Source organism: Pseudophryne corroboree, chromosome 7 (genome assembly GCF_028390025.1).
Source record: "Pseudophryne corroboree isolate aPseCor3 chromosome 7, aPseCor3.hap2, whole genome shotgun sequence".
Classification (NCBI taxonomy): domain Eukaryota; kingdom Metazoa; phylum Chordata; class Amphibia; order Anura; family Myobatrachidae; genus Pseudophryne; species Pseudophryne corroboree.
The window spans coordinates 134,085,467-134,110,883 of record NC_086450.1 but is presented as its reverse complement, the minus strand read 5'-3'; the positions used below and the strand labels follow the sequence as shown (position 1 = coordinate 134,110,883).

Below are 25,417 nucleotides of genomic sequence, written 5' to 3'. Positions count from 1 at the left end.
CATACATGTCGACACACACGTACCGACACACAGCACACACACAGGGAATGCTCTGATAGAGGACAGGACCCCACTAGCCCTTTGGGGAGACAGAGGGAGAGTTTGCCAGCACACACCAAAAACGCTATAATTACACAGGGACAACCTTTATATAAGTGTTTTTCCCTTATAGCATTTTAATATATATAGTCATATCGCCAAATAGGTGCCCCCCCTCTCTGTTTTAACCCTGTTTCTGTAGTGCAGTGCAGGGGAGAGCCTGGGAGCCTTCCCACCAGCATTTCTGTGAGGGAAAATGGCGCTGTGTGCTGAGGAGAATAGGCCCCGCCCCCTTTTCGGCGGGCTTCTTCTCCCGTTTTTCTGAGACCTGGCAGGGGTTAAATACATCCATATAGCCCCCAGGGGCTATATGTGATGTATTTTTAGCCAGAATAAGGTACTATCATTGCTGCCCAGGGCGCCCCCCCCAGCGCCCTGCACCCTCAGTGACCGCTGCTATGAAGTGTGCTGACAACAATGGCGCACAGCTGCAGTGCTGTGCGCTACCTTATGAAGACTGAAAAGTCTTCTGCCGCCGGTTTCTGGACCTCTTCATTTTTCGGCATCTGCAAGGGGGTCGGCGGCGCGGCTCCGGGACGAAGCCCAGGGTGAGACCTGTGTTCCGACTCCCTCTGGAGCTAATGGTGTCCAGTAGCCTAAGAAGCCAATCCATCCTGCACGCAGGTGAGTTCACTTCTCTCCCCTAAGTCCCTCGATGCAGTGAGCCTGTTGCCAGCAGGACTCACTGAAAATAAAAAACCTAACAAAACTTTTACTCTAAGCAGCTCTTTAGGAGAGCCACCTAGATTGCACCCTTCTCGGCCGGGCACAAAAATCTAACTGAGGCTTGGAGGAGGGTCATGGGGGGAGGAGCCAGTGCACACCACCTGATCCTAAAAGCTTTTACTTTTGTGCCCTGTCTCCTGCGGAGCCGCTAATCCCCATGGTCCTGACGGAGTCCCCAGTATCCACTTAGGACGTCAGAGAAAAGGGGGACGATGTCTGCCGTAATGTGTAACAAGGGCACGCCGTCTGCCGTAATGTGTAAAAAGGGGACGCTGTCTGCCGTAATGTGTAAAAAGGGGATGCTGTCTGCCGTAATGTGTAAAAAGGAGGACGCTGTCTGCCGTAATGTGTAAAAAGGGGGACGCTGTCTGCCGTAATGTGTAAAAAGGGGGACGCTGTCTGCCGTAATGTGTAAAAAGTGTACGCTGTCTGCCGCTATGTTTAACAAGGGCACGCTGTCTGCCGCTATGTTTAACAAGGGCACGCTGTCTGCCGCTATGTGTAAAAAGTGTACGCTGTCTGCCGCTATGTGTAACAAGGGCACGCTGTCTGCCGTTATGTGTAAAAAGGGGACGCTGTCTGCAGTTATGTGTAAAAAGTGCACGTTGTCTGCCGTAATGTGTAAAAAGGGGGACGCTGTCTGCCGTAATGTGTAAAAAGGGTACGCTGTCTGCCGTAATGTGTAAAAAGAGGAATCTGTCCGCCGTAAGGTGTAAAAGGGTCTCTACCTGGTGTAGTGGTGCTACTGTGCGGCGTAATTTGAATAATGGAGATTACTGTGCACCGTTTTATGAATTGGTATTATTTTGTGGCCACACCCCTTCCCCACGAAGCCACGCCACTATGTATTTTTGCGCGCGCCTATGGCGCGCACTACCCCTGTTTTGCATGCAGGGGTGTGGCTCCGATGCCGTTTCTTGCACACAGTGCTAAAATGTCTAGTTACGGCACTGTTGCTAGGTATCCATTTCTCTGGCCCTGAGCAGGTCCCCCTCACTAGATCCTCTCCAGGGGTGAGGGGGTGGACTTGGATGGGATGGGGGGTTAGGCCCAAAGCATTTTGTCGCACCTGGGCCCACCGCTCGCTAGTTCCGCCACTGGATCCTTTGTTACTTCCCGCCCAGTATGTTAATTATCGGGTGCCATCCAAAGACTGTATTTGAGAAGCTGTGGCAGCCAAGATAAGCCAGGTCAGAGCCTGTGGATATGCCTGATCAATCTAACTTGCTAATGACTCCAGACTGTCACACATCTTTCTACATACGTACAAATACACATACAATCATACATGCATATACACATCCCAAAGCAAATAAAATATAAAACTTCAAAATGCCACACTTAGAATATGTCCTGCTTGACATGTGCAATAAACTCAGAGATCACAGAATTAAAGAAAAAAAAACAAAAAAAGACAGCTAACCTGGTTTCAAGCAGTCTCCCCATCTCCCATCAGCATCAAAATTGCCAGAGGTTGCGCACCATTCACGATCCTCACCAGCATCATAGATACAGTCATGATACCAGGTTCCATTATTAAGGAAGGGAAATTCACATGATTTTCCAAATGAATTTCCACTTGTTGTGTAAATGACTGAAAGCAGAGAAACAGAAAGTGAAACCAATTTTGTTAGCGCAACAGCATGCAAAGATAGAATATAAATTTATAAAAAGGTATACTCTGTTAATTAAAAACAAGAATATTATCATTGCTGACCATTTATTTTATTCAAAACAATAATTTTTTTCTTGTTTGTTTTTCCCAGCATTAGTTTAGTTTTCTCTGCTCTTGATCAAACCATATCCAGTCTTATATAATATCTTTAGATATTGTACATCGTTAATGACCTGCAGGGGCGCACATCGTTAACAATATATTGAATACACACTGGATGTTATTATCAATCTATCTAGTGGATAGGACGTTTACATATATTGCCAAGTGTGTACCCAGCCTAAAGACTGCGCTCATTTAAAGCATGTATGTACAGTAAGTTCACAATACTGTACTAGATACAACTGGAAAGTGGTACCAGAAAATATAACATTTTCAAGTTTTCAGGATGGTGTTCAATAATTTTAACTGTTTACAAACTGCAGAAAATAAAAAAAAATAGCTTTTGCTTATTTAAATTTATATATGTATGTACATCTAGACATTCAAAGAATGGGAGTAAATAAAGAAATCTGTGTAGGTATTATTCCTAAGAACAGGGCATATTAAGAGAGGAGGTCACTCGTGTATAGTCTCCATACGGGCCCTATCTCTGCTGTAGACGGCGGCACCGGGGAGTAGACTCTAGCTCTGCGCCAAAGTTAACTGTGCATGCACACGTCTCCAGGAAAATGTCAGTTCCGCCATTTTCCTAATAATTTGTGCAGCACTGCCACTGGCGAACATGGGGCGCCATTGGCCCCTTCCGCTCTAGCTGTAAGTGCAAGGAAGTGGACCCTGGTGATGCGCAAGAGTCTACTGTGAATGCGTTAGTCTCTGGGAATGCCAGCTGCACCATATTCTCAATGATTTGTGCACTGTTGCCACCGCAGGACTCTGGAGTGGTAAGAATTGAAGAACACGTATGTATGGTGCCAGGGGCCAGTATGCACGACATGCCCTGCACCCATTATAGATACGCCTACGAATCAACTAAGAGACATCACTGCCTAGAAGGACATGAATCCAAAGACTATGTTTAGAATCCGTATTTGTCCTAAGCAACCAGTTTAGGTTTATGCACTAGAGGAAGGGTTAGGGTTAGGCTTCAGGGATGGGGAAGATTAGGGTTAGGCTGCAGGGAGGGTTAGGGTTAGGCGCTAAGGGGTGAGGGAGGGTTAGGGGGTAGAGGGAGAGAGTTAGAATGCTTACCCGCCTGGTGTTATAATTCTGTGCGTTGGGATGCCAGTGTCAGTATTCTAACCGCCGGCATTCCAAGTGCCAGGATCCCAGTACATCCCCTTGAGTCTTACCCATAGTTGCCGACATTCTGGCTGCCTCCTCTGGGAGGCATCCAGATCAGCTCAGCAGGGGGTGTGGCGCAAGCACTGGGGGGGGGGGGCGTGATAGGGAGAAGCAGGTGGCGTGGTGCAGCACAGGTGGGAGCGTGATGGGGAGGGGCAGGAGGCATGGCCGCGAGATTGCGTCATCGTGGGTCTGCCCCTACTACACTATGCCGAGATTACTGGTATAGCGGGGCTGGTGGCACGCGAACCGCATCATCGGCATCCCTGCTGCCAGGGATCTATGAGTGTTTCTCCTGGGGGTGCGGGGGCTTGGCTGCCGGCTGGGAGATTTGCCAACTTTTCCGGGTGGCCGGGAGCGCCACCCGATTTTCGGGAGCCTCCCAGCCATTCCAGCAGAGTAGGCAAGTATGGTTCTACCTACACACATTTATCACAAATATATTCAAGCTACAATTTCAAACAGATCTATAGTGGGTACCTTGGCATTTCACAGGCTTATGGTTCGCTGCAAGAACACAGAGATCATGCTGAAACTGAAATCATTTTAATTTGAGCACAATTACTCCAATGCTAACCACTTGCTTGGCATGGTTGCATCAGATGCGACCACACCAGGCTGTGCTTTCCCTGACATGGTCGCATCTGATGCAACCAGTCAGAAAGCTCACTTTGCCGCTCTCAGAGGGACCTCCGGTCCCTCTACTTCCTGGTCCCCCCATCCCCAGTGCCTGGAAAAAGGGACTTAGATGTATGGGGGCCTTCAGATTAGATATAAACTGAGTACCTTGATCAGTTAACATTTTCTTTGGGTTCCCTACCATGGTAAAAAAAGACTTATAAAAGGGCATCAGCCCCCTTGTCTGCACACATTTAGTGGGATATCTGATGACATAATCCACTACTGTTAGAATGTACTCTTCCTCCAGTGCTACTGGGAATGGCTAAAGGAAATCAGTGCTGAGATACTGACCAGAGTGTTCTAGAAGCACCAGAACAGACAGTGACACCCCAAGCAAGAAAGAGGAACTGCGTGGGTTGTGACAGATGCAGGGTGTTAAAATGAACACTATTCAGTGTATGGCCAGTTTAAGAACTTCTAAGGAGACTCAGTTTCAGATCTTTGGGGCCTATTCAATTGTTTTACCCCACGGCTACCACTAGGGGACGCAAAACTGAGCAATTCAATTGTTGTTCCGTTTAGACTCCCAGTAGCCGTGGGGCTGACATTTCTTCTTGCAGCCACCTCAAGTGCGAGAAAAATTGTGTGTTAAGTGGGCACTTTGGGCCCGTTTGGACGCCCAAAGCGGTCCTTTAGACGGGTTTAGCCATTTTACACAGCTAAACCCTGTCTGTTTGGGCATGGCATGCAAGGGTGCCCAATCATCAATTGAAATGGCGTATAGCGGAAGTAGTGCAGATCTTCAAAAAGGGAAGTAAAGCTGAACCAGGCATTTATAGACCAGCTAGTTTTACATCTATAGTGGGGAAAGTGCTGGAAAGCATTCTAAGGGTACAGAAGATCCTTGAAGCCAAAAAGATTATTATTAGGAACCAACATGGATTTGTGAAGGATAGATCATGTCAGACAAACTTACTAGGCTTTTATGAAACAGTTAGTGCGAACCTTGATCAGGGTAAGGTGGTGGATGTAATCTTTTTAGACGTTGCTAAGGCTTTAGTTTCGACACAGTGCAACACATGAGACTTATCTAGAAGTTACAAAAACTGGGGCTAGGGAGCAGAATATGCACTTGGGTTAGAAATTGGTTAGATAATAGGGAGCAGCGCGTTGTGGTAAATGGAACTTTTTCAAATTGGACTGAAGTACTAAGTGGTGTGCCACAAGGGTCTGTACTTGGACCACTTTTGTTCAACATTGTCATTAATGATCTAGCAGTAGGTCTAGAGAGGATGGTGTCAATTTTTACAGATGATACCAGACTATGTAAGGTTATAAATTCGGAGGGAGATGCTGAGTCTCTCCAGAACAATTTATTCAAACTGGAGTCATGGGCAGCAAAATGGAGAATGAGTTTCAATACAAACAAGTGCAAGGTAATGCACTTTGGTAGCAAGAACAAAAATACTACAAACTAAATGGGGTGGTGTTCGGGGACTCCATACTGGAAAAAGATTTAGATGTTCACATAGATAACAAACTTATAGGCCCTACACACTGGCCGATTTTTTGAAAGATATGAACGATCTCGTTCATAAATGAACGAGAACTCGTTCATATCTTTCAGTGTGGAGACTCCAGCGATGAACGATGCGCGGCCCCGCGCTCGTTCATCGCTGGTCTCCCGTCGGCTGTGCATGCAGGCCAATATGGACGATCTCGTCCATATTTGCCTGCACTTCAATGCAGCCGCGTGACGGGGCGAGTGAGGAAACTTCACTCCCCCCGTCACTGCCCCCCCGCCGCCGGGTCGCTCGTCGGCCGTATCGGCCGTCGGGCACCTCGGCGGCGCATCGGGAAATGAGTAGGGCCCATTAGCAGCAGCACCCAATGTAGGATAGCAGCAAACAAGGTACTAGCATGCATAAAGAGGGGTATTGATGTAAGGGATGAGAGTGTTATAAGAGATTACGAGGAGACATGATCAACATTTATAAATATTTAAGGGGACAATACACAGAGCTTGCGGGGGATCTGTTTTTGGCAAGATCAACACAGAAGACACGTGGACACCCACTTAGGTTAGAGGAGAGGAGATTCCGCACACAGAGGAGAAAAGGTTTTTTCACAGTAAGGACAATACGAGTTTGGAATTCCCTGCCTGAGAGTAGTGATGGCAGGCTTGGTCAATACTTTTAACAATGGACTAGGTAAGTTTCTAATGGATAAAGATATACAGGGTTATGGAAGATAGATCATGTACTATAGTTATAATAAAATGAGGAAATACAACACAACACAATAGCCGACTTTATCAAACAGATAATACTAGTCCTGAAAATAATACAGGGTAGGAGAACATAATGAACTCGATGGACAAATGGTCTTTTTTCAACCTCATAAACTATGTTACTATGTAATTGTGACAATTGTTTAGACGGGATTTTTTGACACCCAAAACAATAGAATCGGCCCCATTGTATGTAATTTATTTGCATCATGATTCCTTCAATGTACAGAACTACAGCTGTTCAGCATGGAGACGGATCATGATGCGCAATATGCAGCTTCTTGGCAAACAAGACAACAAGATTTAACTGGTGTTCATAATTCATGGTAACACAGTGTTATTGATGATCAGAAAGCTCTTCCCTTTTGGAGCCACAGATTATATTTATCACCTTCTATGGATTACACAATGGCATCACCCTTTCTGCAGACTTTGGGCCTAATTCAGAGTTGATCGCAGCAGCAAATTTGTTACCAGTTGGGCATAACCATGTGCACCGTGGGGGGGCAGATATAACATGTGCAGAGAGAGTTAGATTTGGGTGTGGCGTGTTCACACTGGAATCTAAATTGCAGTGTACAAATTAAGCAGACAGTATTTACCCTGCACAGAAACAAAATAACTCACCCAAATCTAACTCTCTCTGCACATGTTATATCTGCCCTACCTGCAGTGCACATGGTTTTGCCCATTAGCTAACAAATTTTCTGCTGCGATCAAATCTGAATTACCCCCTTTATTTCTTTATCCGAGATAACAGCAGGGTAAATGTAACAGGGTGAGTTACCGGAAGTGCAGGACCCGGTTTTGCCTAGTTAATGATTGCTGCTTTAAAAATATGGTCATTCTCACCCGAAGTCTCACACCTCCAGTAACTCGCACTCTGTGGCAGATGTATTAAGCCTGGAGAAGTGATAAAGCAGTGATAAGTGCAAGGTGATAACGCACCAGCCAATCAGTTCCTAACTGTAAATTTGCATATTGAAGCTGATTGGCTGGTGCATTATCACCTTGCACTTATCACTGCTTTATCACTTCTCCAGGCTTAATACATCTGCCCCTCTATTACATTTACCCTAATGAGTCATATGGAGAATAATAAAGGTTTAAAATGTAATCTACATAATTTACATTTATCTAAAATGATCCACTCTGTTTTTGTTTGGTATTGTTTCTTTATTAGTATGTTACAGTAATTCAGCCACCAGAATGGTGTAACCTACAATATATAATATCTTCATGAAAAACATAATAAATCAGCATATACATAACCTCCGCCACATTTTTTAAACTATACGGATAATCTTCCCCTTCACATAAGATTTTGATAGATACGACAAGGCAGGTTTCTTATGATAAGGAGACTTGTAGTTGTACATCACAATGCACCATCAAGTCAGCTGAAACATGTGGTCAGCCACTCACTAGCATTTCCTTATCTTCAGCTTTCCCACTTGCCAAGCTTGCTCTACCGAAAACAGCTACACCCAGGAAATCTCGCAGACAAGCTGTGTGTTACCACTCACAGCACAATATATTGTTACCATTAACACATATAATATTTCTCAAGAAACTAAAATATTAATAATTGAGTAATAGGTATAATTCCAGGCAAACTCACTTCCTTGTCGGTCAATCAGGATTCAAAACCAAAAACTATAACTGCTGCTGGGAACAGGGCAGTCTTAGCAGCATTGCAGTCCCTGGGCAATGCACTAGGGCCCCTACACACTCTGATTGTATGACCACCAGCCAGCCCTGCTCGAAGGCCCCTAGAATTGTGGGGCCCTGGGCAGCTGCCCAATGTGCCTATATGTTACGATGGCCCTGGCTGGTGGGCTATAGCCAAAGGGGGAAAAAATAAGATTTTAAACCTACCGGTAAATCTTTTTCTCGTAGTCCGTAGAGGATGCTGGGACTCCGTAAGGACCATGGGGATAGACGGGCTCCGCAGGAGACATGGACACTTTAAGAAAGACTTTGACTCTGGAAGTGCTCTGGCTCCTCCCTCTATGCCCCTCCTCCAGACCTCAGTTAGAGAAACTGTGCCCAGAGGAGATGGACAGTACGAGGAAAGGATTTTAGTTAATCCAAGGGCAAGATCCATACCAGCCACACCGTATAACTTGTAATATACTATCTAGTTAAAAAAACAACAACATAGCATCGGTCCAAAACCGATGAAACTATAACTTAACCCTTATGTAAGCAATAACTATATACAAGTCTTGCAGAAGTTGTCCGCACTTGGGACGGGCGCCCAGCATCCTCTACGGACTACGAGAAAAAGATTTACTGGTAGGTTTAAAATCTTATTTTCTCTAACGTCCTAGAGGATGCTGGGACTCCGTAAGGACCATGGGTATTATACCAAAGCTCCCAAACGGGCGGGAGAGTGCGGATGACTCTGCAGCACCGATTGAGCAAACAGGAGGTCCTCCTCAGCCAGGGTATCAAACTTATAGAACTTTGCAAAGGTGTTTGACCCCGACCAAGTAGCAGCTCGGCACAGCTGTAGTGCCGAGACCCCTCGGGCAGCCGCCCAAGACGAGCCCACCTTCCTAGTGGAATGGGCCTTAACCGATTTTGGTAACGGCAAGCCTGCCGTAGAATGCGCCTGCTGAATCGTGTTACAGATCCAGCGAGCAATAGTCTGCTTTGAAGCAGGGCCGCCAACCTTGTTGGTTGCATACAGGACAAACAATGCTTATGTTTTTCTGATCCTAGCCGTTCTGGCCACGTAAATTTTCAAAGCCCTGACCACATCAAGGGACTCGGAAATCTCCAAGTCACGTGTAGCCACAGGCACGACAATAGGTTGGCTCATATGAAAGGATGAGACCACCTTAAGTAGGAATTGAGGACGGGTCCGCAACTCCGCTCTATCCATATGGAAAACCAGATAGGGGCTTTTATGTGATAAAGCGCCAATTCCGAAACTCGCCTAGCCGAAGCCAAGGCTAACAACATGACCACCTTCCAAGTGAAATATTTAAACTCCACTGTTTTAAGTGGTTCAAACCAATGTGATTTAAGGAAACTTAACACCACGTTAAGGTCCCAAGGCGCCACCGGAGGTACAAAAGGAGGCTGAATATGCAGTACTCCCTTCACAAAAGTCTGTACTTCAGGTAAAGAGGCCAATTCCTTTTGAAAGAAAATGGATAAGGCCAAAATCTGAACTTTAATGGAGCCTAATTTTAGGCCCAAATTCACTCCAGTTTGTAGGAAGTGAAGAAAACGGCCTAGATGGAATTCTTCCGTAGGAGCATTCCTGGCCTCACACCAAGAAACATATTTTCGCCATATTCGGTGACAATGTTTTGATGTCACGTCCTTCCTAGCCTTTATTAGCGTAGGAATGACCTCCTCCGGAATACCTTTTTCTACTAGAATCCGGCGTTCAACCGCCATGCCGTCAAACGCAGCCACGGTAAGTCTTGGAACAGACAGGGACCTTGTTGTAACAGGTCCTTCCTTAGAGGAAGAGGCCACGGAACTTCTGTGAGCATTTCTTGCAGATCCGGATACCATGTCCTTCGTGGCCATTCCGGAACAATGAGAATTGTTCTCGCTCCTCTTTTTCTTATTATCCTCAACACCTTGGGTATGAGAGGAAGAGGAGGAAACACATAGACCTACTAGAACACCCACGGTGTCACTGGGGCGTCCACAGCTACCGCCTGAGGGTCTCTTGACCTGGCGCAATACCTTTGTAGCTTCTTGTTGAGACGGGACGCCATCATGTCTATTTGGGGCAGTCCCCACCGACTTGCAATCTGTGCGAAGACTTCCTGATGAAGTCCCCACTCTCCCGGATGCAGGTCGTGTCTGCTGAGGAAGTCTGCTTCCCAGTTGTCCACTCCCGGAATGAACACTGCTGACAGAGCGCTTACATGATTCTCCGCCCAGCGAAGAATTCTGGAGGCTTCCGCCATCGCCACCCTGCTCCTTGTGCCGCCTTGGCAGTTTACATGAGCTACTGCGGTGACGTTGTCTGACTGGATCAGAACTGGTCGATCGCGAAGTAAGATCTCCGCTTGACGTAGGGCGTTGTATATGGCCCTTAGTTCCAGGATGTTGATGTGAAGACAAGTCTCTTGACTTGACCAAAGGCCTTGGAAATTTCTTCCCTGTGTGACTGCTCCCCAACCTCGGAGGCTCGCGTCCGTGGTCACCAGGATCCAGTCCTGAATGCCGAACCTGCGGCCCTCTATAAGGTGAGCACTTTTCAGCCACCACAGGAGAGATACTCTGGCCCTGGGGGACAGGGTGATCCGCAGATGCATCTGCAGATGTGACCCGGACCATTTGTCCAATAGGTCCCATTGGAAAGTCCTTGCATGGAATCTGCCGTAGGGAATGGCTTCGTATGTCGCCACCATTTTTCCCAGGACTTGAGTGCAATGATGTACTGACACTTGTTTTGGCTTCAACAGGTTCATGACTAGAGTCATGAGTTCCTGCGCTTTTTCCGTCGGAAGAAAAACCCTCTTCTGGTCTGTGTCCAGAATCATGCCCAAGAAGGGCAGACGAGTTGTAGGATTCAGCTGCGACTTTGGAATATTGAGAATCCAGCCGTGTCGCTGTAACACATTTAGTAAAAGTGATACGCTGTTCACCAACTTCTCTCGTGATCTCGCCTTTATGAGGAGATCGTCCAAGTACGGGATAATTGTGACACCCTGCTTGCGCAGGAGCACCATCATTTCCGCCATTACCTTGGTGAAAATTCTCGGGGCCATGGAAAGCCCAAAAGGCAACGTCTGAAATTGGTAATAACAATCCTGTACCGCAAATCTCAGGTACGCCTGATGAGGATATATGGGAACATGCAGGTATGCATCCTTTATGTCCAGAGACACCATAAAATCTCTAGTGATGAGCGGGTTCGGTTCCTCGGAATCCGAACCCCCCCGAACTTCACCCTTTTTACACGGGTCCGAGGCAGACTCGGATCCTCCCGCCTTGCTCGGTTAACCCGAGCGCGCCCGAACGTCATCATCCCGCTGTCGGATTCTCGCGAGATTTGGATTCTATATAAGGAGCCGCGCGTCGCCGCCATTTTTCACTCGTGCATTGGAAATGATAGTGAGAGAACGTGGCTGGCGTCCTCTCACTTTGTTTCAGGGGGCTGCAGTGCAAATATCTTTATTCTGGGGACCAGCAGTATTATAGGAGGAGTACAGTGCAGAGTTTTGCTGACCAGTGACCACCAGTATTATACGTTGTCTGCCTGAAAAACGCTCCATATCTGTGCTCAGTGTGCTGCATATATCTGTGCTCACACTGCTTTATTGTGGGGACTGGGGACCAGCAGTATTATATAGGAGGAGTACAGTGCAGAGTTTTGCTGACCAGTGACCACCAGTATTATACGTTCTCTGCCTGAAAAACGCTCCATATCTGTGCTCAGTGTGCTGCATATATCTGTGCTCATACTGCTTTATTGTGGGGACTGGGGACCAGCAGTATTATATAGGAGGAGTACAGTGCAGAGTTTTGCTGACCAGTGACCACCAGTATTATACGTTCTCTGCCTGAAAAACGCTCCATATCTGTGCTGCATTGTAGTATAAAGTAGGATTACAGTGCATAATTTTGCTGACCACCAGTATATAATATATAGGAGTACGGTACAGAAGGCCACTGCTCTACCTACCTCTGTGTCGTCAAGTATACTATCCATCCATACCTGTGGTGGATTTCAGTTTTGCACAGTTTGCTGACCACCAGTATATAATATATAGCAGTACGGTACTGTAGGCCACTGCTCTACCTACCTCTGTGTCGTCAAGTATACTATCCATCCATACCTGTGGTGCATTTCAGTTGTGCGCAGTATATATAGTAGTAGGCCATTGCTATTGATACTGGCATATAATTCCACACATTAAAAAATGGAGAACAAAAATGTGGAAGGTAAAATAGGGAAAGATCAAGATCCACTTCCACCTCGTGCTGAAGCTGCTGCCACTAGTCATGGCCGAGACGATGAAATGCCATCAACGTCGTCTGCCAAGGCCGATGCCCAATGTCATAGTAGAAAGCATGTAAAATCCAAAACACAAAAGTTCAGCAAAATGACCCAAAAATCAAAATTAAAAGCGTCTGAGGAGAAGCGTAAACTTGCCAATATGCCATTTACGACACGGAGTGGCAAGGAACGGCTGAGGCCCTAGCCTATGTTCATGGCTAGTGGTTCAGCTTCACATGAGGATGGAAGCACTCATCCTCTCGCTAGAAAAATGAAAAGACTTAAGCTGGCAAAAGCACAGCAAAGAACTGTGCGTTCTTCTAAATCACAAATCCCCAAGGAGAGTCCAATTGTGTCGGGTGCGATGCCTGACCTACCCAACACTGGACGGGAAGAGGTGGCGCCTTCCACCATTTGCACGCCCCCTGCAAGTGCTGGAAGGAGCACCCACAGTCCAGTTCCTGATAGTCAAATTGAAGATGTCACTGTTGAAGTACACCAGGATGAGGATATGGGTGTTGCTGGCGCTGAGGAGGAAATTGACAAGGAGGATTCTGATGGTGAGGTGGTTTGCTTAAGTCAGGCACCCGGGGAGACACCTGTTGTCCGTGGGACGAATATGGCCATTGACATGCCTGGTCAAATTACAAAAAAAAATCAGCTCTTCGGTGTGGAATTATTTTAACACAAATGCGGACAACAGGTGTCAAGCTGTGTGTTGCCTTTGTCAAGCTGTAATAAGTAGGGGTAAGGACGTTAACCACCTCGGAACATCCTCCCTTATACGTCACCTGCAGCGCATTCATCATAAGTCAGTGACAAGTTCAAAAACTTTGGATGACAGCGGAAGCAGTCCACTGACCACTAAATCCCTTCCTCTTGTAACCAAGCTCCTGCAAACCACACCACCAACTCCCTCAGTGTCAATTTCCTCCTTACACAGGAAAGCCAATAGTCCTGCAGGCCATGTCACTGTCAAGTCTGACGAGTCCTCTCCTGCCTGGGATTCCTCCGATGCATCCTTGAGTGTAACGCCTCCTGCTGCTGGCGCTGCTGTTGTTGCTGCTGGGAGTCGATCGTCATCCCAGAGGGGAAGTCGGAAGACCACTTGTACTACTTCCAGTAAGCAATTGACTGTCCAACAGTCCTTTGTGAGGAAGATGAAATATCACAGCAGTCATCCTGCTGCAAAGCGGATAACTCAGGCCTTGGCAGCCTGGGCGGTGAGAAACGTGTTTCCGTTATCCACCGTTAATTCACAGGCAACTACAGACTTGATTGAGGTACTGTGTCCCCGGTACCAAATACCATCTAGGTTCCATTTCTCTAGGCAGGCGATACCGAAAATGTACACAGACCACAGAAAAAGACTCACCAGTGTCCTAAAAAATGCAGTTGTACCCAATGTCCACTTAACCACGGACATGTGGACAAGTGGAGCAGGGCAGACTCAGGACTATATGACTGTGACAGCCCACTGGTAGATGTATTGGCTCCCGCAGCAAGAACAGCAGCAGCGGCACCAGTAGCAGCATCTCGCAAACGCCAACTCGTTCCTAGGCAGGCTACGCTTTGTATCACCGCTTTCCAGAAGAGGCACACAGCTGACAACCTCTTACGGAAACTGAGGAACATCATCGCAGAATGGCTTACCCCAAATGGACTCTCCTGGGGATTTGTGACATCGGACAACGCCAGCAATATGGTGCGTGCATTACATCTGGGCAAATTCCAGCACGTCCCATGTTTTGCACATACATTGAATTTGGTGGTGCAGAATTATTTAAAAAACGACAGGGGCGTGCAAGAGATGCTGTCGGTGGCCCGAAGAATTGCGGGCCACTTTCGGCATTCAGTCACCGCGTGCCGAAGACTGGAGCACCACCAAACACTCCTGAACCTGCCATCATCTGAAGCAAGAGGTGGTAACGAGGTGGAATTCAACCCTCTATATGCTTCAGAGGATGGAGGAGCAGCAAAAGGCCATTCAAGCCTATACATCTGCCCACGATATAGGCAAAGGAGGGGGAATGCACCTGACTCAAGCGCAGTGGAGAATGATTTCAACGTTGTGCAAGGTTCTGCAACCCTTTGAACTTGCCACACGTGAAGTCAGTTCAGACACTGCCAGCCTGAGTCAGGTCATTCCCCTCATCAGGCTTTTGCAGAAGAAGCTGGAGACATTGAAGGAGGAGCTAAAACAGAGCGATTCCGCTAGGCATGTGGGACTTGTGGATGGAGCCCTTAATTCGTTTAACCAGGATTCACGGGTGGTCAATCTGTTGAAATCAGAGCACTACATTTTGGCCACCGTGCTCGATCCTAGATTTAAAACCTACATTGTATCTCTCTTTCCGGCAGACAAAAGTCTGCAGAGGTTCAAAGACCTGCTGGTGAGAAAATTGTCAAGTCAAGCGGAACGTGACCCGTCAACAGCTCCTCCTTCACATTCTCCCGCAACTGGGGGAGCGAGGAAAAGGCTAAGAATTCCGAGCCCACCCACTGGCGGTGATGCAGGGCAGTCTGGAGCGAGTGCTGACATCTGGTCCGGACTGAAGGACCTGCCAACGATTACTGACATGTCGTCTACTGTCACTGCATATGATTCTCTCACTATTGAAAGAATGGTGGAGGATTATATGAGTGACCGCATCCAAGTAGGCACGTCAGACAGTCCGTACGTATACTGGCAGGAAAAAGAGGCAATTTGGAGGCCCTTGCAGAAACTGGCTTTATTTTACCTAAGTTGCCCACTCTCCAGTGTGTACTCCAGAAAATGTGGAGAAGATGATGTTCATCAAAATTAATTATAATCAATTCCTCCGTGGAGACATTCACCAGCAATTGCCTCCAGAAAGTACACAGGGACCTGAGATGGTGGATTCCAGTGGGGACGAATTAATAATCTGTGAGGAGGGGGATGTACACAGTGAAAGGGGTGAGGAATCGGACGATGAGGAGGAGGTGGACATCTTGCCTCTGTAGAGCCAGTTTGTGCAAGGAGAGATTGATTGCTTCTTTTTTGGTGGGAGCCCAAACCAACCAGTCATTTCAGTCACAGTTGTGTGGCAGACCCTGTCGCTGAAATGATGGGTTTGTTAAAGTGTGCATGTCCTGTTTATACAACATAAGGGTGGGTGGGAGGGCCCAAGGACAATTCCATCTTGCACCTCTTTTTTCTTTCATTTTTCTTTGCATCATGTGCTGTTTGGGGACTATTTTTTTGAAGGGCCATCCTGCCTGACACTGCAGTGCCACTCCTAGATGGGCCAGGTGTTTGTGTCGGCCACTTGTGTCGCTTAGCTTAGCCATCCAGCGACCTTGGTGCACCCCTTTTTTTCTTTGCATCATGTGCTGTTTGGGGACTATTTTTTTGAAGTGCCATCATGTCTGACACTGCAGTGCCACTCCTAGATGGGCCAGGTGTTTGTGTCGGCCACTTGGGTCACTTAGCTTAGTCATCCAGCGACCTTGAGGCAAATTTTAGGACTAAAAATAATATTGTGAGGTGTGAGGTGTTCAGAATAGACTGAAAATGATTGGAAATTAAGGTTATTGAGGTTAATAATACTATGGGATCAAAATGACCCCCAAATTCTATGATTTAAGCTGTTTTTGAGGGGTTTTTGTAAAAAAACACCCGAATCCAAAACACACCCGAATCCGACAAAAAATTTTCAGGGACGTTTTGCCAAAACGCGTCCGAATCCAAAACACGGCCGCGGAACCGAATCCAAAACCAAAACCCGAAAAATGTCCGGTGCACATCACTAAAAATCTCCCCCTACTAGGCTGGCGATGACCGCTCTGAGCGATTCCATCTTGAACCGTTTCAAGTAAAGGTTCAGGGATTTTAAATTCAAAATGGGTCTGACCGAACCGTCCGGTTTCGGGACCACAAACAGAGTTGAGTAGTACCCCTTCCCTCTTTGAAGCAGGGGAACCTCTATCACCACTTGTTGAAGACACAATTTGTGAATCGCGTGCAACACTATCTCCCTTTCCAGGGGGGATTTCGGTAGGGCCGATTTGAAAAATCGGCGAGGAGGCACCTCTTCGAATTCCAGCTTGTAACCCTGGGAAACAATTTCTATTGCCCAGGGATCCACCTGTGAGTGAACCCAGATGTGGCTGAACAGTCGAAGACGTGCCCCCACTGGAGCGGACTCCCTCAGGGGAGCCCCAGCGTCATGCGGTGGATTTTGCAGAGGCCGGGGAGGATTTATGTTCCTGGGAACTGGCTGTGTTGTGCAGCTTTTTCCCTCTGCCCTTACCTCTGGCCAGAAAGGACGATCCACGTACTCTCTTGCTTTTATTGGAACGAAAGGACTGCATTTGATAATGAGGCGCTTTCTTAGATTGTGAGGGAATATATGGTAAAAAATTCGATTTACCTGCCGTAGCCGTGGAGACGAGGTCCGAGAGGCCTTCTCCAAACAATTCCTCACCCTTGTAAGGCAACAACTCCATATGCCTCTTGGAGTCGGCATCACCTGTCCACTGTCGGGTCCATAAGACACGCCTAGCAGAAATAGACATAGCGTTTATCCTGGAACCCAGTAAAGTAATGTCTCTTTGAGCATCCCTCATATATAAGACAGCATCTTTTATATGCCCTAGGGTCATTAAAATGGTATCCTTATCAAGGGTCTCAATATCCGCTGATAAGGAATCTGTCCATGCTGCTACAGCACTACAAACCCAGGCCGACGCAATAGCCGGTCTGAGTAACGTACCAGAATGTGTGTAAATAGACTTCAAGGTAACCTCCTGCTTGCGGTCAGCAGGATCCTTGAGGGTAGCTGTATCTTGGGATGGAAGCGCTATCTTTTTTGACAAGCGCGTCAAAGCTTTGTCTACCCTAGGGGAGGATTCCCACCGTATTCTGTCCTGCGAAGGGAAAGGATACGCTATTAGAATCCTTTTGGGAATCTGCAGTTTTTTGTCTGGAGTTTCCCACGCTTTTTCGCATAATTCGTTCAGCTCATGTGAGGAGGGAAAGGTGACCTCAGGTTTCTTTCCCTTATACATGTGTACCCTCGTGTCAGGGACAGGGGGTTCCTCAGTGATATGCAAAACATCTTTTATTGCGATAATCATATATCGAATACATTTAGCCACCTTTGGCTGTAATTTTGCATAATCGTAGTCGACACTGGAGTCTGAATCCGTGTCGGTATCTGTGTCAACTATTTGGGATAGTGGGCGCTTCTGAGACCCCGAAGGTCCAGGCGACATTGGGACAGGCATGGGTTGACTCCCTGACTGTACCCCAGCTTCAGCTTTGTCTAATCTTTTTTTGCAATAAATTAACATTAGCACTTAAAACATTCCACATATCCATCCAGTCAGGTGTCGGCACTGCCGACGGAGACCTAACATTCATACACTCCCCATCCTCCTTAGGTGAGCCTTCAATCTCAGACATGTCGACACACGCGTACCGACACACCACACACACAGGGAAGCTCTTTCCTGAAGACAGGTTCCCCACCAGGCCCTTTGGAGAGACAGAGAGAGAGTATGCCAGCACACACCCCAGCGCTATATGACCCAGGAAAAAACAAACACAGTATGTTTACCCAGTAGCGCTTTTGTTATGTATATGCGCCAATTACGTGTGTCAAGCAGGGGAGAGTCCGGGGAGCTTCCTCTCAGCGGTGCTGTGGAGAAAAATGGCGCTGGTGAGTGCTGAGGGAGAAGCCCCACCCCCTCGGCGGCGGGCTTCTGTCCCGCTCAAATTTTCCAATAACATGGCGGGGGCTCTTTATATACATGTACAGTGCCCAGCTGTACATGTATATATGTGTATTTGCCATAGTAGAGGTTTATATTGCTGCCCAGGGCGCCCCCCCCTGCGCCCTGCACCATTACAGTGACCGAGATGTGTGAGGTGAATGGGAGCAATGGCGCACAGCTGCAGTGCTGTGCGTTACCTCAATGAAGATCAAGGTGTCTTCTGCCGCCTCAGATGTCTGTTCCTCAATACTCACCCGGCTTTTATCTTCCGGCTCTGCGAGGAGGACGGCGGCGCGGCTTTGGGACGGACGGCGAGGGTGAGACCTGCGTACCGATCCCTCTGGAGCTAATGGTGTCCAGTAGCCTAAGAAACAGAGCCCTGAAACTCAGAGAAGTGGGTCTGTTTCTCTCTCCTCAGTCCCTCGATGCAGGGAGTCTGTTGCCAGCAGGCTCTCTGAAAATAAAAAACCTAACAAATATACTTTCTTTTCAGGAAACTCAGGAGAGCTCCTGAAATGCACCCAGTCTCCACTGGGCACAGTATCAAACTGAGGTCTGGAGGAGGGGCATAGAGGGAGGAGCCAGTGCACACCCAGAGTCAAAGTCTTTCTTAAAGTGCCCATGTCTCCTGCGGAGCCCGTCTATCCCCATGGTCCTTACGGAGTCCCAGCATCCTCTAGGACGTTAGAGAGAAAAAATGTTCCTTCAAGTATAAATTTCATATATCTTCATAACTATGTATAAAACAGGATTTTAATACCTACCGGTAAATCCTTTTCTCCTAGTCTGTAGAGGATGCTGGGGTCCACTTCAGTACCATGGGGTATAGATGGTTCCGCAGGAGCCATGGGCACTTTAAGACTTTTCAAGGGTGTGAACTGGCTCCTCCCTCTATGCCCCTCCTCCAGACCTCAGTATAGGAACTGTGCCCAGGGAGACGGACATTTCGAGGAAAGGATTTACTTTTAAACTAAAGGTGAGATTCCAGCTCACACCTCAGCCATGCCGCACAACATGGCATTCAACCTAACACATGCCAACGGGCATGAACAATTGCAGCAACATGCTGAAAATAATCATAACACAATACTCGTGTAACACAAACTAACAACTGCAGGTAAATACGCACTGGGTCGGGTGCCCAGCATCCTCTACGGACTAAGAGAAAAGGATTTACCAGTAGGTATTAAAATCCTGTTTTCTCATACGTCCTAGAGGATGCTGGGGTCCACTTCAGTACCATGGGGTTATACCAAAGCTCCAGTACGGGCGGAAGAGTATGGATGGCCCTGCAGCACCGATCGACCATCTTGAGGTCCTCATCGGCCAAGGTGTCAAACTTGTAAAACTTTGCAAACGTGTTTGCACCTGACCAAGTAGCTGCTCGGCAAAGTTGTAAAGCCAAGACCCCCCGGGCAGCCGCCCAGGATGAGCCCACCTTTATAGTAGAATGGGCATTTACTGACTTCGGTATCGGCAATCCTGCCGTGGAATGAGCGTGGTGAATCGTCACTCTGATCCAGCGCGCAATAGTCTGCTTAGAAGCAGGACACCCAATCTTGTTGGGAGTATACAGGACAAACAGAGCTTCTGTTTTCCTTATCCGAGCTGTTCTTGCGACATACATTTTCGAAGCTCTAACCACATCAAGAGACGTTGACTCAGGGAAGGTGTCAGTAGCCACTGGCACCACAATAGGCTGGTTTATATGGAAAGACGAAACCACCTTTGGAAGAAATTGTTGTTGAGTGCTCAACTCTGCCCTATCTTCATGGAAGATCAGGTAAGGGCTCTTGTGAGACAAGGCCTCCAACTCAGACACCCGCCTTGCGGATGCCAAGGCTAAAAGCATCACCACTTTCCAAGTGAGAAACTTCAATTCTATCTTCTGTAGAGGTTCAAACCAATTCGATTGAAGGAACTGCAACACCACATTAAGGTCCCATGGTGCCACCGGGGGCACAAATGGAGGTTGGACGTGCAGCACCCCTTTCACGAATCTCTGAACTTCTGGAAGGGAGGCCAATTGATTCTGAAAGAAGACTGATAAGGCCAAAATCTGGACCTTGATTGAACCCAATCTTAGGCCCGCATCCACACCTGCCTGTAGAAAATGGAGAAAATGTCCGAACTGAAACTCTTCCGTAGGAGCCTTCTTGGATTCACACCAAGACACATATTTCCTCCAAATACGGTGGTAATGTTTAGACGTTACTCCTTTCCTGGCCTGAATAATAGTGGGAATGACTTCTTTGGGAATACCCTTTCGGGCTAGGATCCGGCGCTGAACAGCCATGCCGTCAAACGTAGCCGCTGTAAGTCTTGATACACGCACGGCCCCTGCTGCAGCAGGTCCTCGCGAAGAGGAAGAGGCCGAGGATCTTCTATGAGCAACTCCTGAAGATCTGGATACCAAGCCCTCCTTGGCCAGTCTTCTGATGATCTTGAGAACTTTTGGTATTAGTGGAAGTGGAGGGAAGACATACACAGACTGAAACACCCACTGGGTCTCTAGAGCATCCACTGCTATTGCTTGAGGGTCTCTCGACCTGGAACAATATCTCTGAAGCTTCCTGTTGAGACGAGATGCCATCATGTCTACTTGAGGAACTCCCCAAAGACTTGTCACCTCTGCGAAGACTTCTTGGTGGAGGCCCCACTCTCCTGGATGGAGATCGTGTCTCCTGAGGAAGTCTGCTTCCCAGTTGTCCACTCCCGGAAAGAAAATTGCTGACAGAGCTCTTGCATGTCTTTCTGCCCAGAGGAGGATCTTTGTCACCTCTGCCATTGCCGCTCTGCTTTTCGTTCCGCCCTGATGGTTTATGTACGCGACTGCTTTAACATTGTCCGACTGGATCTGTACGGGTTGATCTTGAAGATGTCCCGCTTGTAGAAGGCCGTTGTGAATGGCTCTCAATTCCAGAACATTTATGTGAAGACAGGTTTCCTGACTTGACCATTTTCCTTTGAAGCTTTTTCCCTGCGTGACTGCTCCCCAGCCTCGGAGACTTGCATCCGTGGTTACTAGGACCCAGTCCTGAATCCCGAACCTGCGTCCTTCTAGGAGGTGAGAACTGTGTAGCCACCACAGGAGCGAAATTCTGGCTTTGGAGGACAGGATTATTGTCTGGTGCATGTGTATGTGGGATCCGGACCATTTGTCCAACAGGTCCCACTGGAATACTCTGGCATGGAATCTACCAAACTGTATGGCCTCGTAGGCCGCTACCATGTTTCCCAACAACCGAATGCATTGATGTATCGACACTCTTGTTGGTTTAAAAATTTGTTTGACCATTCTCTGGATTTCCAGAGCCTTTTCCACTGGAAGAAATACCCTCTGTACTTCTGCATCCAGTATCATCTCCAGAAAAGACAATCTTGTCTTCAGTTCCAACTGCGACTTTGGAAAATTTACGATCCAACCGTGTTGTTGGAGTACTGACAGGGAGAGTGCAATGTTCTGCACCAACTTTTCCCTGGATCTCGCTTTTATCAGGAGATCGTCCAGGTAAGGAATTATATTGACTCCTTGCTGCCGAAGGAGGACCATCATTTCTGCCATCACCTTGGTGAATACTCTCAGTGCCGTGGAGAGTCCGAACGGCAACGTCGGGAACTGGTAATGGCAATCCTGTACTGCGAATCTCAGATAAGCTTGGTGAGGAGGATAAGTGGGAACATGCAAGTAAGCATCTTTTATGTCTACCGACACCATGACGTCCCCTTCCTCCAGACTGGAAATCACTGCTCTCAAGAGATTCCATCTTGAACTTGAACTTTTTCAGGTAGAGATTTAGATTCTTCAGGTTTAAGATTGGTCTGACCGAGCAGTCCGGCTTCGGAACTACAAAGAGACTTGAGTAAAACCCTTCTCATTGCTGTGACAAGGGTACCAGGACGATGACTTGATCCAGACATAATTTTTGAATTGCAGCTGTTACTAGGTCTCTGTCTGGAAGAGAAGCTGGCAAGGGTGATTTGAAAAATCGGCATGGGGGGGGGGACGGGGGACATCTTTAAACTCCAGTTTGTATCCCAGGGACACTATTTGTAAGACCCATGGGTCCAGACCAGATTGAAGCCAGATCTGACTGAAAAGTTTCAGACGTGCTCCCACCCGAGGGGACTCCTGCGAGGGAGCCCCAGCGTCATGCTACAGATTTGGCAGAAGCAGAGGTTGATTTCTGCTCCTGCGATCCTGGAGACGCTGCAGATTTCTTTCCTCTTCCTCTTCCTGCAAAGAAAGGGGAGCCTTTGGCCTTTTTGTATTTGTTGGGCCGAAAGGACTGCATCTGAGAGTGATGTGTCTTTTTCGCCGGTGCAGGAGCATAAGGCAAGAATGTCGACTTACCTGCGGTAGCCGCAGAGCCCAACGCATCCAGCCCATCTCCAAACAAGGCCTCACCTTTGTACGGGAGAGCCTCCATATTTCTTTTGGAATCTGCGTCAGCATTCCACTGGCGAATCCACAACGCCCTCCGAGCCGAGACTGCCATGGTAGCGGCTTTTGAACCCAAGAGTCCAATATCTTTCATGGCTTCTAGCATGTATGTAGCAGGGTCTTTTATATGACCTAACGTTAGGAATATCTCGTCTCTAACGTGTCAATTTCAGATGACAAGTAATCTGATCATTTTTCGATAGCACTACTCACCCACGCGCAAGCAATGGTGGGCCTGAGCAGAGTACCATTGGCCACATAAATAGATTTTAACGTAGTCTCCATCTTGCGGTCTGCTGGCTCTTTTAGTGAAGCCGTCCCAGGTGCAGGGAGAATCACCTTTTTAGTTAACCGTGACAGGTCACTGTCCAAAACACGGGGTGACTCCCATCTTTTCCTGTCCTCTGCCGGGAAAGGATAAGCAACCTGAATCCTTTTGGGAATCTGAAATTTATTTTCAGGGTTTGCCCAAACAAACTCAAATATAGTATTTAGCTCATGAGAAGGGGGGAAAGTTACATTAATTTTCTTTTCCTTATAAAAATAAGCCTTCTCCTGAGGTACAGGAGGGGCTTCCGTAACTTCCAAGACATCTTTTATAGCAACAATCATGTATTGAATGCTTTTCGCCAATTTAGGATCTATTCCCCTGGAATCACTATCGTCGACACAGGGATCCGAGTCCGTGTCGGTATCCTGAGCAAAAGGTCTCTTGTGTGACCCAGAGGGGTCGCCTGTGGATGACAAGGCAGAACTATGAAAAATCACATCCTCTACTGATTTTCTCCAGCTTTCTGCATGACTCAGACTTATCTAATCTTTTACTGATATGATTCACACTATCACATAATTCTTTCACCCATTCAGGCTCATGGTGTGTCGGCAGCGCCACCACATTGCAACTGTGTCCCTAAAATGGCTCCCTCACGGGAAGAGCTCCCTGCCTCAGACATGTCCCACACGTGCACAACCACACCACAGACACTCCGGGACTTATAGGGGACAGACCCACAGTAAAATCTGTCAGAAGGACACATATAGGATTTGCCAGTTCACAACCCAGCGCCAGTAATAAAATGTCTGTGAACACAAAATGCCCACTGACCTGCAGCGCTTTTATAATGATATTATCACACAATATATAGCCCCAAAATTCACTGTGCCTCCCTGTTTTTCACCCTGATACTTGGTTCAGCAGTGGAGGAGGACCAGTGTTCTTCTCTGCAGCCTGGAGGGAGAGAAAATGGTGCCGAGCAGTGTGCTGGCTGACTGAGGAGGAAGCCCCGCCCCCGTAATAATGGCTCATTTCCCCACAGATTCTTAGATACTGATATTTATACTGGCGGGGGTAGGACTGTGCCTCAGCATCCTTTGCCCTTTATTAGTGCCAGTTTAGTAGGTTTCATGCTGCCCAGGGCGCCCCCCCCCGCAACCTGCAGTGCCTGTGTGTGTGTGTGGGTAGCATGACGCGCAGCGTTTCCGCCCACAGCGCGGTACCTTCTAGCCGTCACCATGACTGAAGATTCTTTTCTTCTTACACTCACCTGTCTTCTGACTTCTGGCTCTGTAAGGGGGGTGACGGCGTGCTGTGGGAGTGAGCACATAGCCGCAGCTAGCGTTCAGTACTCTTCAGGAGCTAATGGTGTCCTGTTAGTCAGAAGCAGAGCCATGAAACTATTCAGGAAGTTGGTTCCTACTTCTGCCCCCTCAGTCCCACGAAGCAGGGAGACTGTTGCCAGCAGTCCTCCCTGAAAATAAAAAAACCTAACATAAGTCTTTCAGAGAAACTCAGTAAAGCTCCTCTGGAGTGCATCCAGTCTGCCTGGGCACATTTTCTAAACGGAGGTCTGGAGGAGGGGCATAGAGGGAGGAGCCAGTTCACACCCTTGAAAAGTCTTAAAGTGCCCATGGCTCCTGCGGAACCGTCTATACCCCATGGTACTGAAGTGGACCCCAGCATCCTCTAGGACGTATGAGAAATAAAATGTATATAATGAGGATGGCATGGCTACATCTACAAGAGAATAATATGTAACATTAATAGAAATGTAGGGCCTACTTCAGAGATGTATGTAAATTAGATAGTAACTGTAAGTACATGTCTGATGTTTGCAGACCTGCGCACATGAAGAAGCCTCATTGCGCTTGTGCAGATCTGTCTCTGTAACATCAGTTGCAGTGCCCCAAAGCTGTGGCAGGACTGACACGCTGCTGGTGATTGGGGGCAGTGACAGGTAGAGATATAAATAACGGGGGGGGGGGGGTTATTGCCTTCTAGGTGTGCTGTAGCCAGTGGCTACATCCCAGTATGCAGCATAATTTTACCAGACATGATGAGTAACCCATGTCAGACGGGCATGCAGTTGGTCCAATGCCGTGGATCGGGTATCACTGAAGCCGGTAGTGGGCGTCCTTTTACTTAAGACGCCTCCTGCGGCTTTTCCATATTATAGAGATGTGTGGACACGATAGGCAGGGGAGGCACGGTCTCTCCTAACATAGACTTTTTAGTCCAGAGGTGTAACTATAAAAATTATTTGAATAATACAAAGATAATAATTA

At 47.6% G+C, this 25,417-nt stretch overlaps 1 protein-coding gene across 1 annotated transcript in view; it reads right to left on the bottom strand.

Moving 5' to 3' along the window:
- Positions 1-25,417, bottom strand: part of LY75 (lymphocyte antigen 75) — a 283,460-nt gene that overhangs the window by 211,687 nt on the left and 46,356 nt on the right. Inside the window, exon 3 of the mRNA XM_063933663.1 lies at positions 2,249-2,419. Coding sequence (XP_063789733.1) covers positions 2,249-2,419 — 171 coding nt within the window. The remainder of the gene's footprint in view (positions 1-2,248; positions 2,420-25,417) is intronic.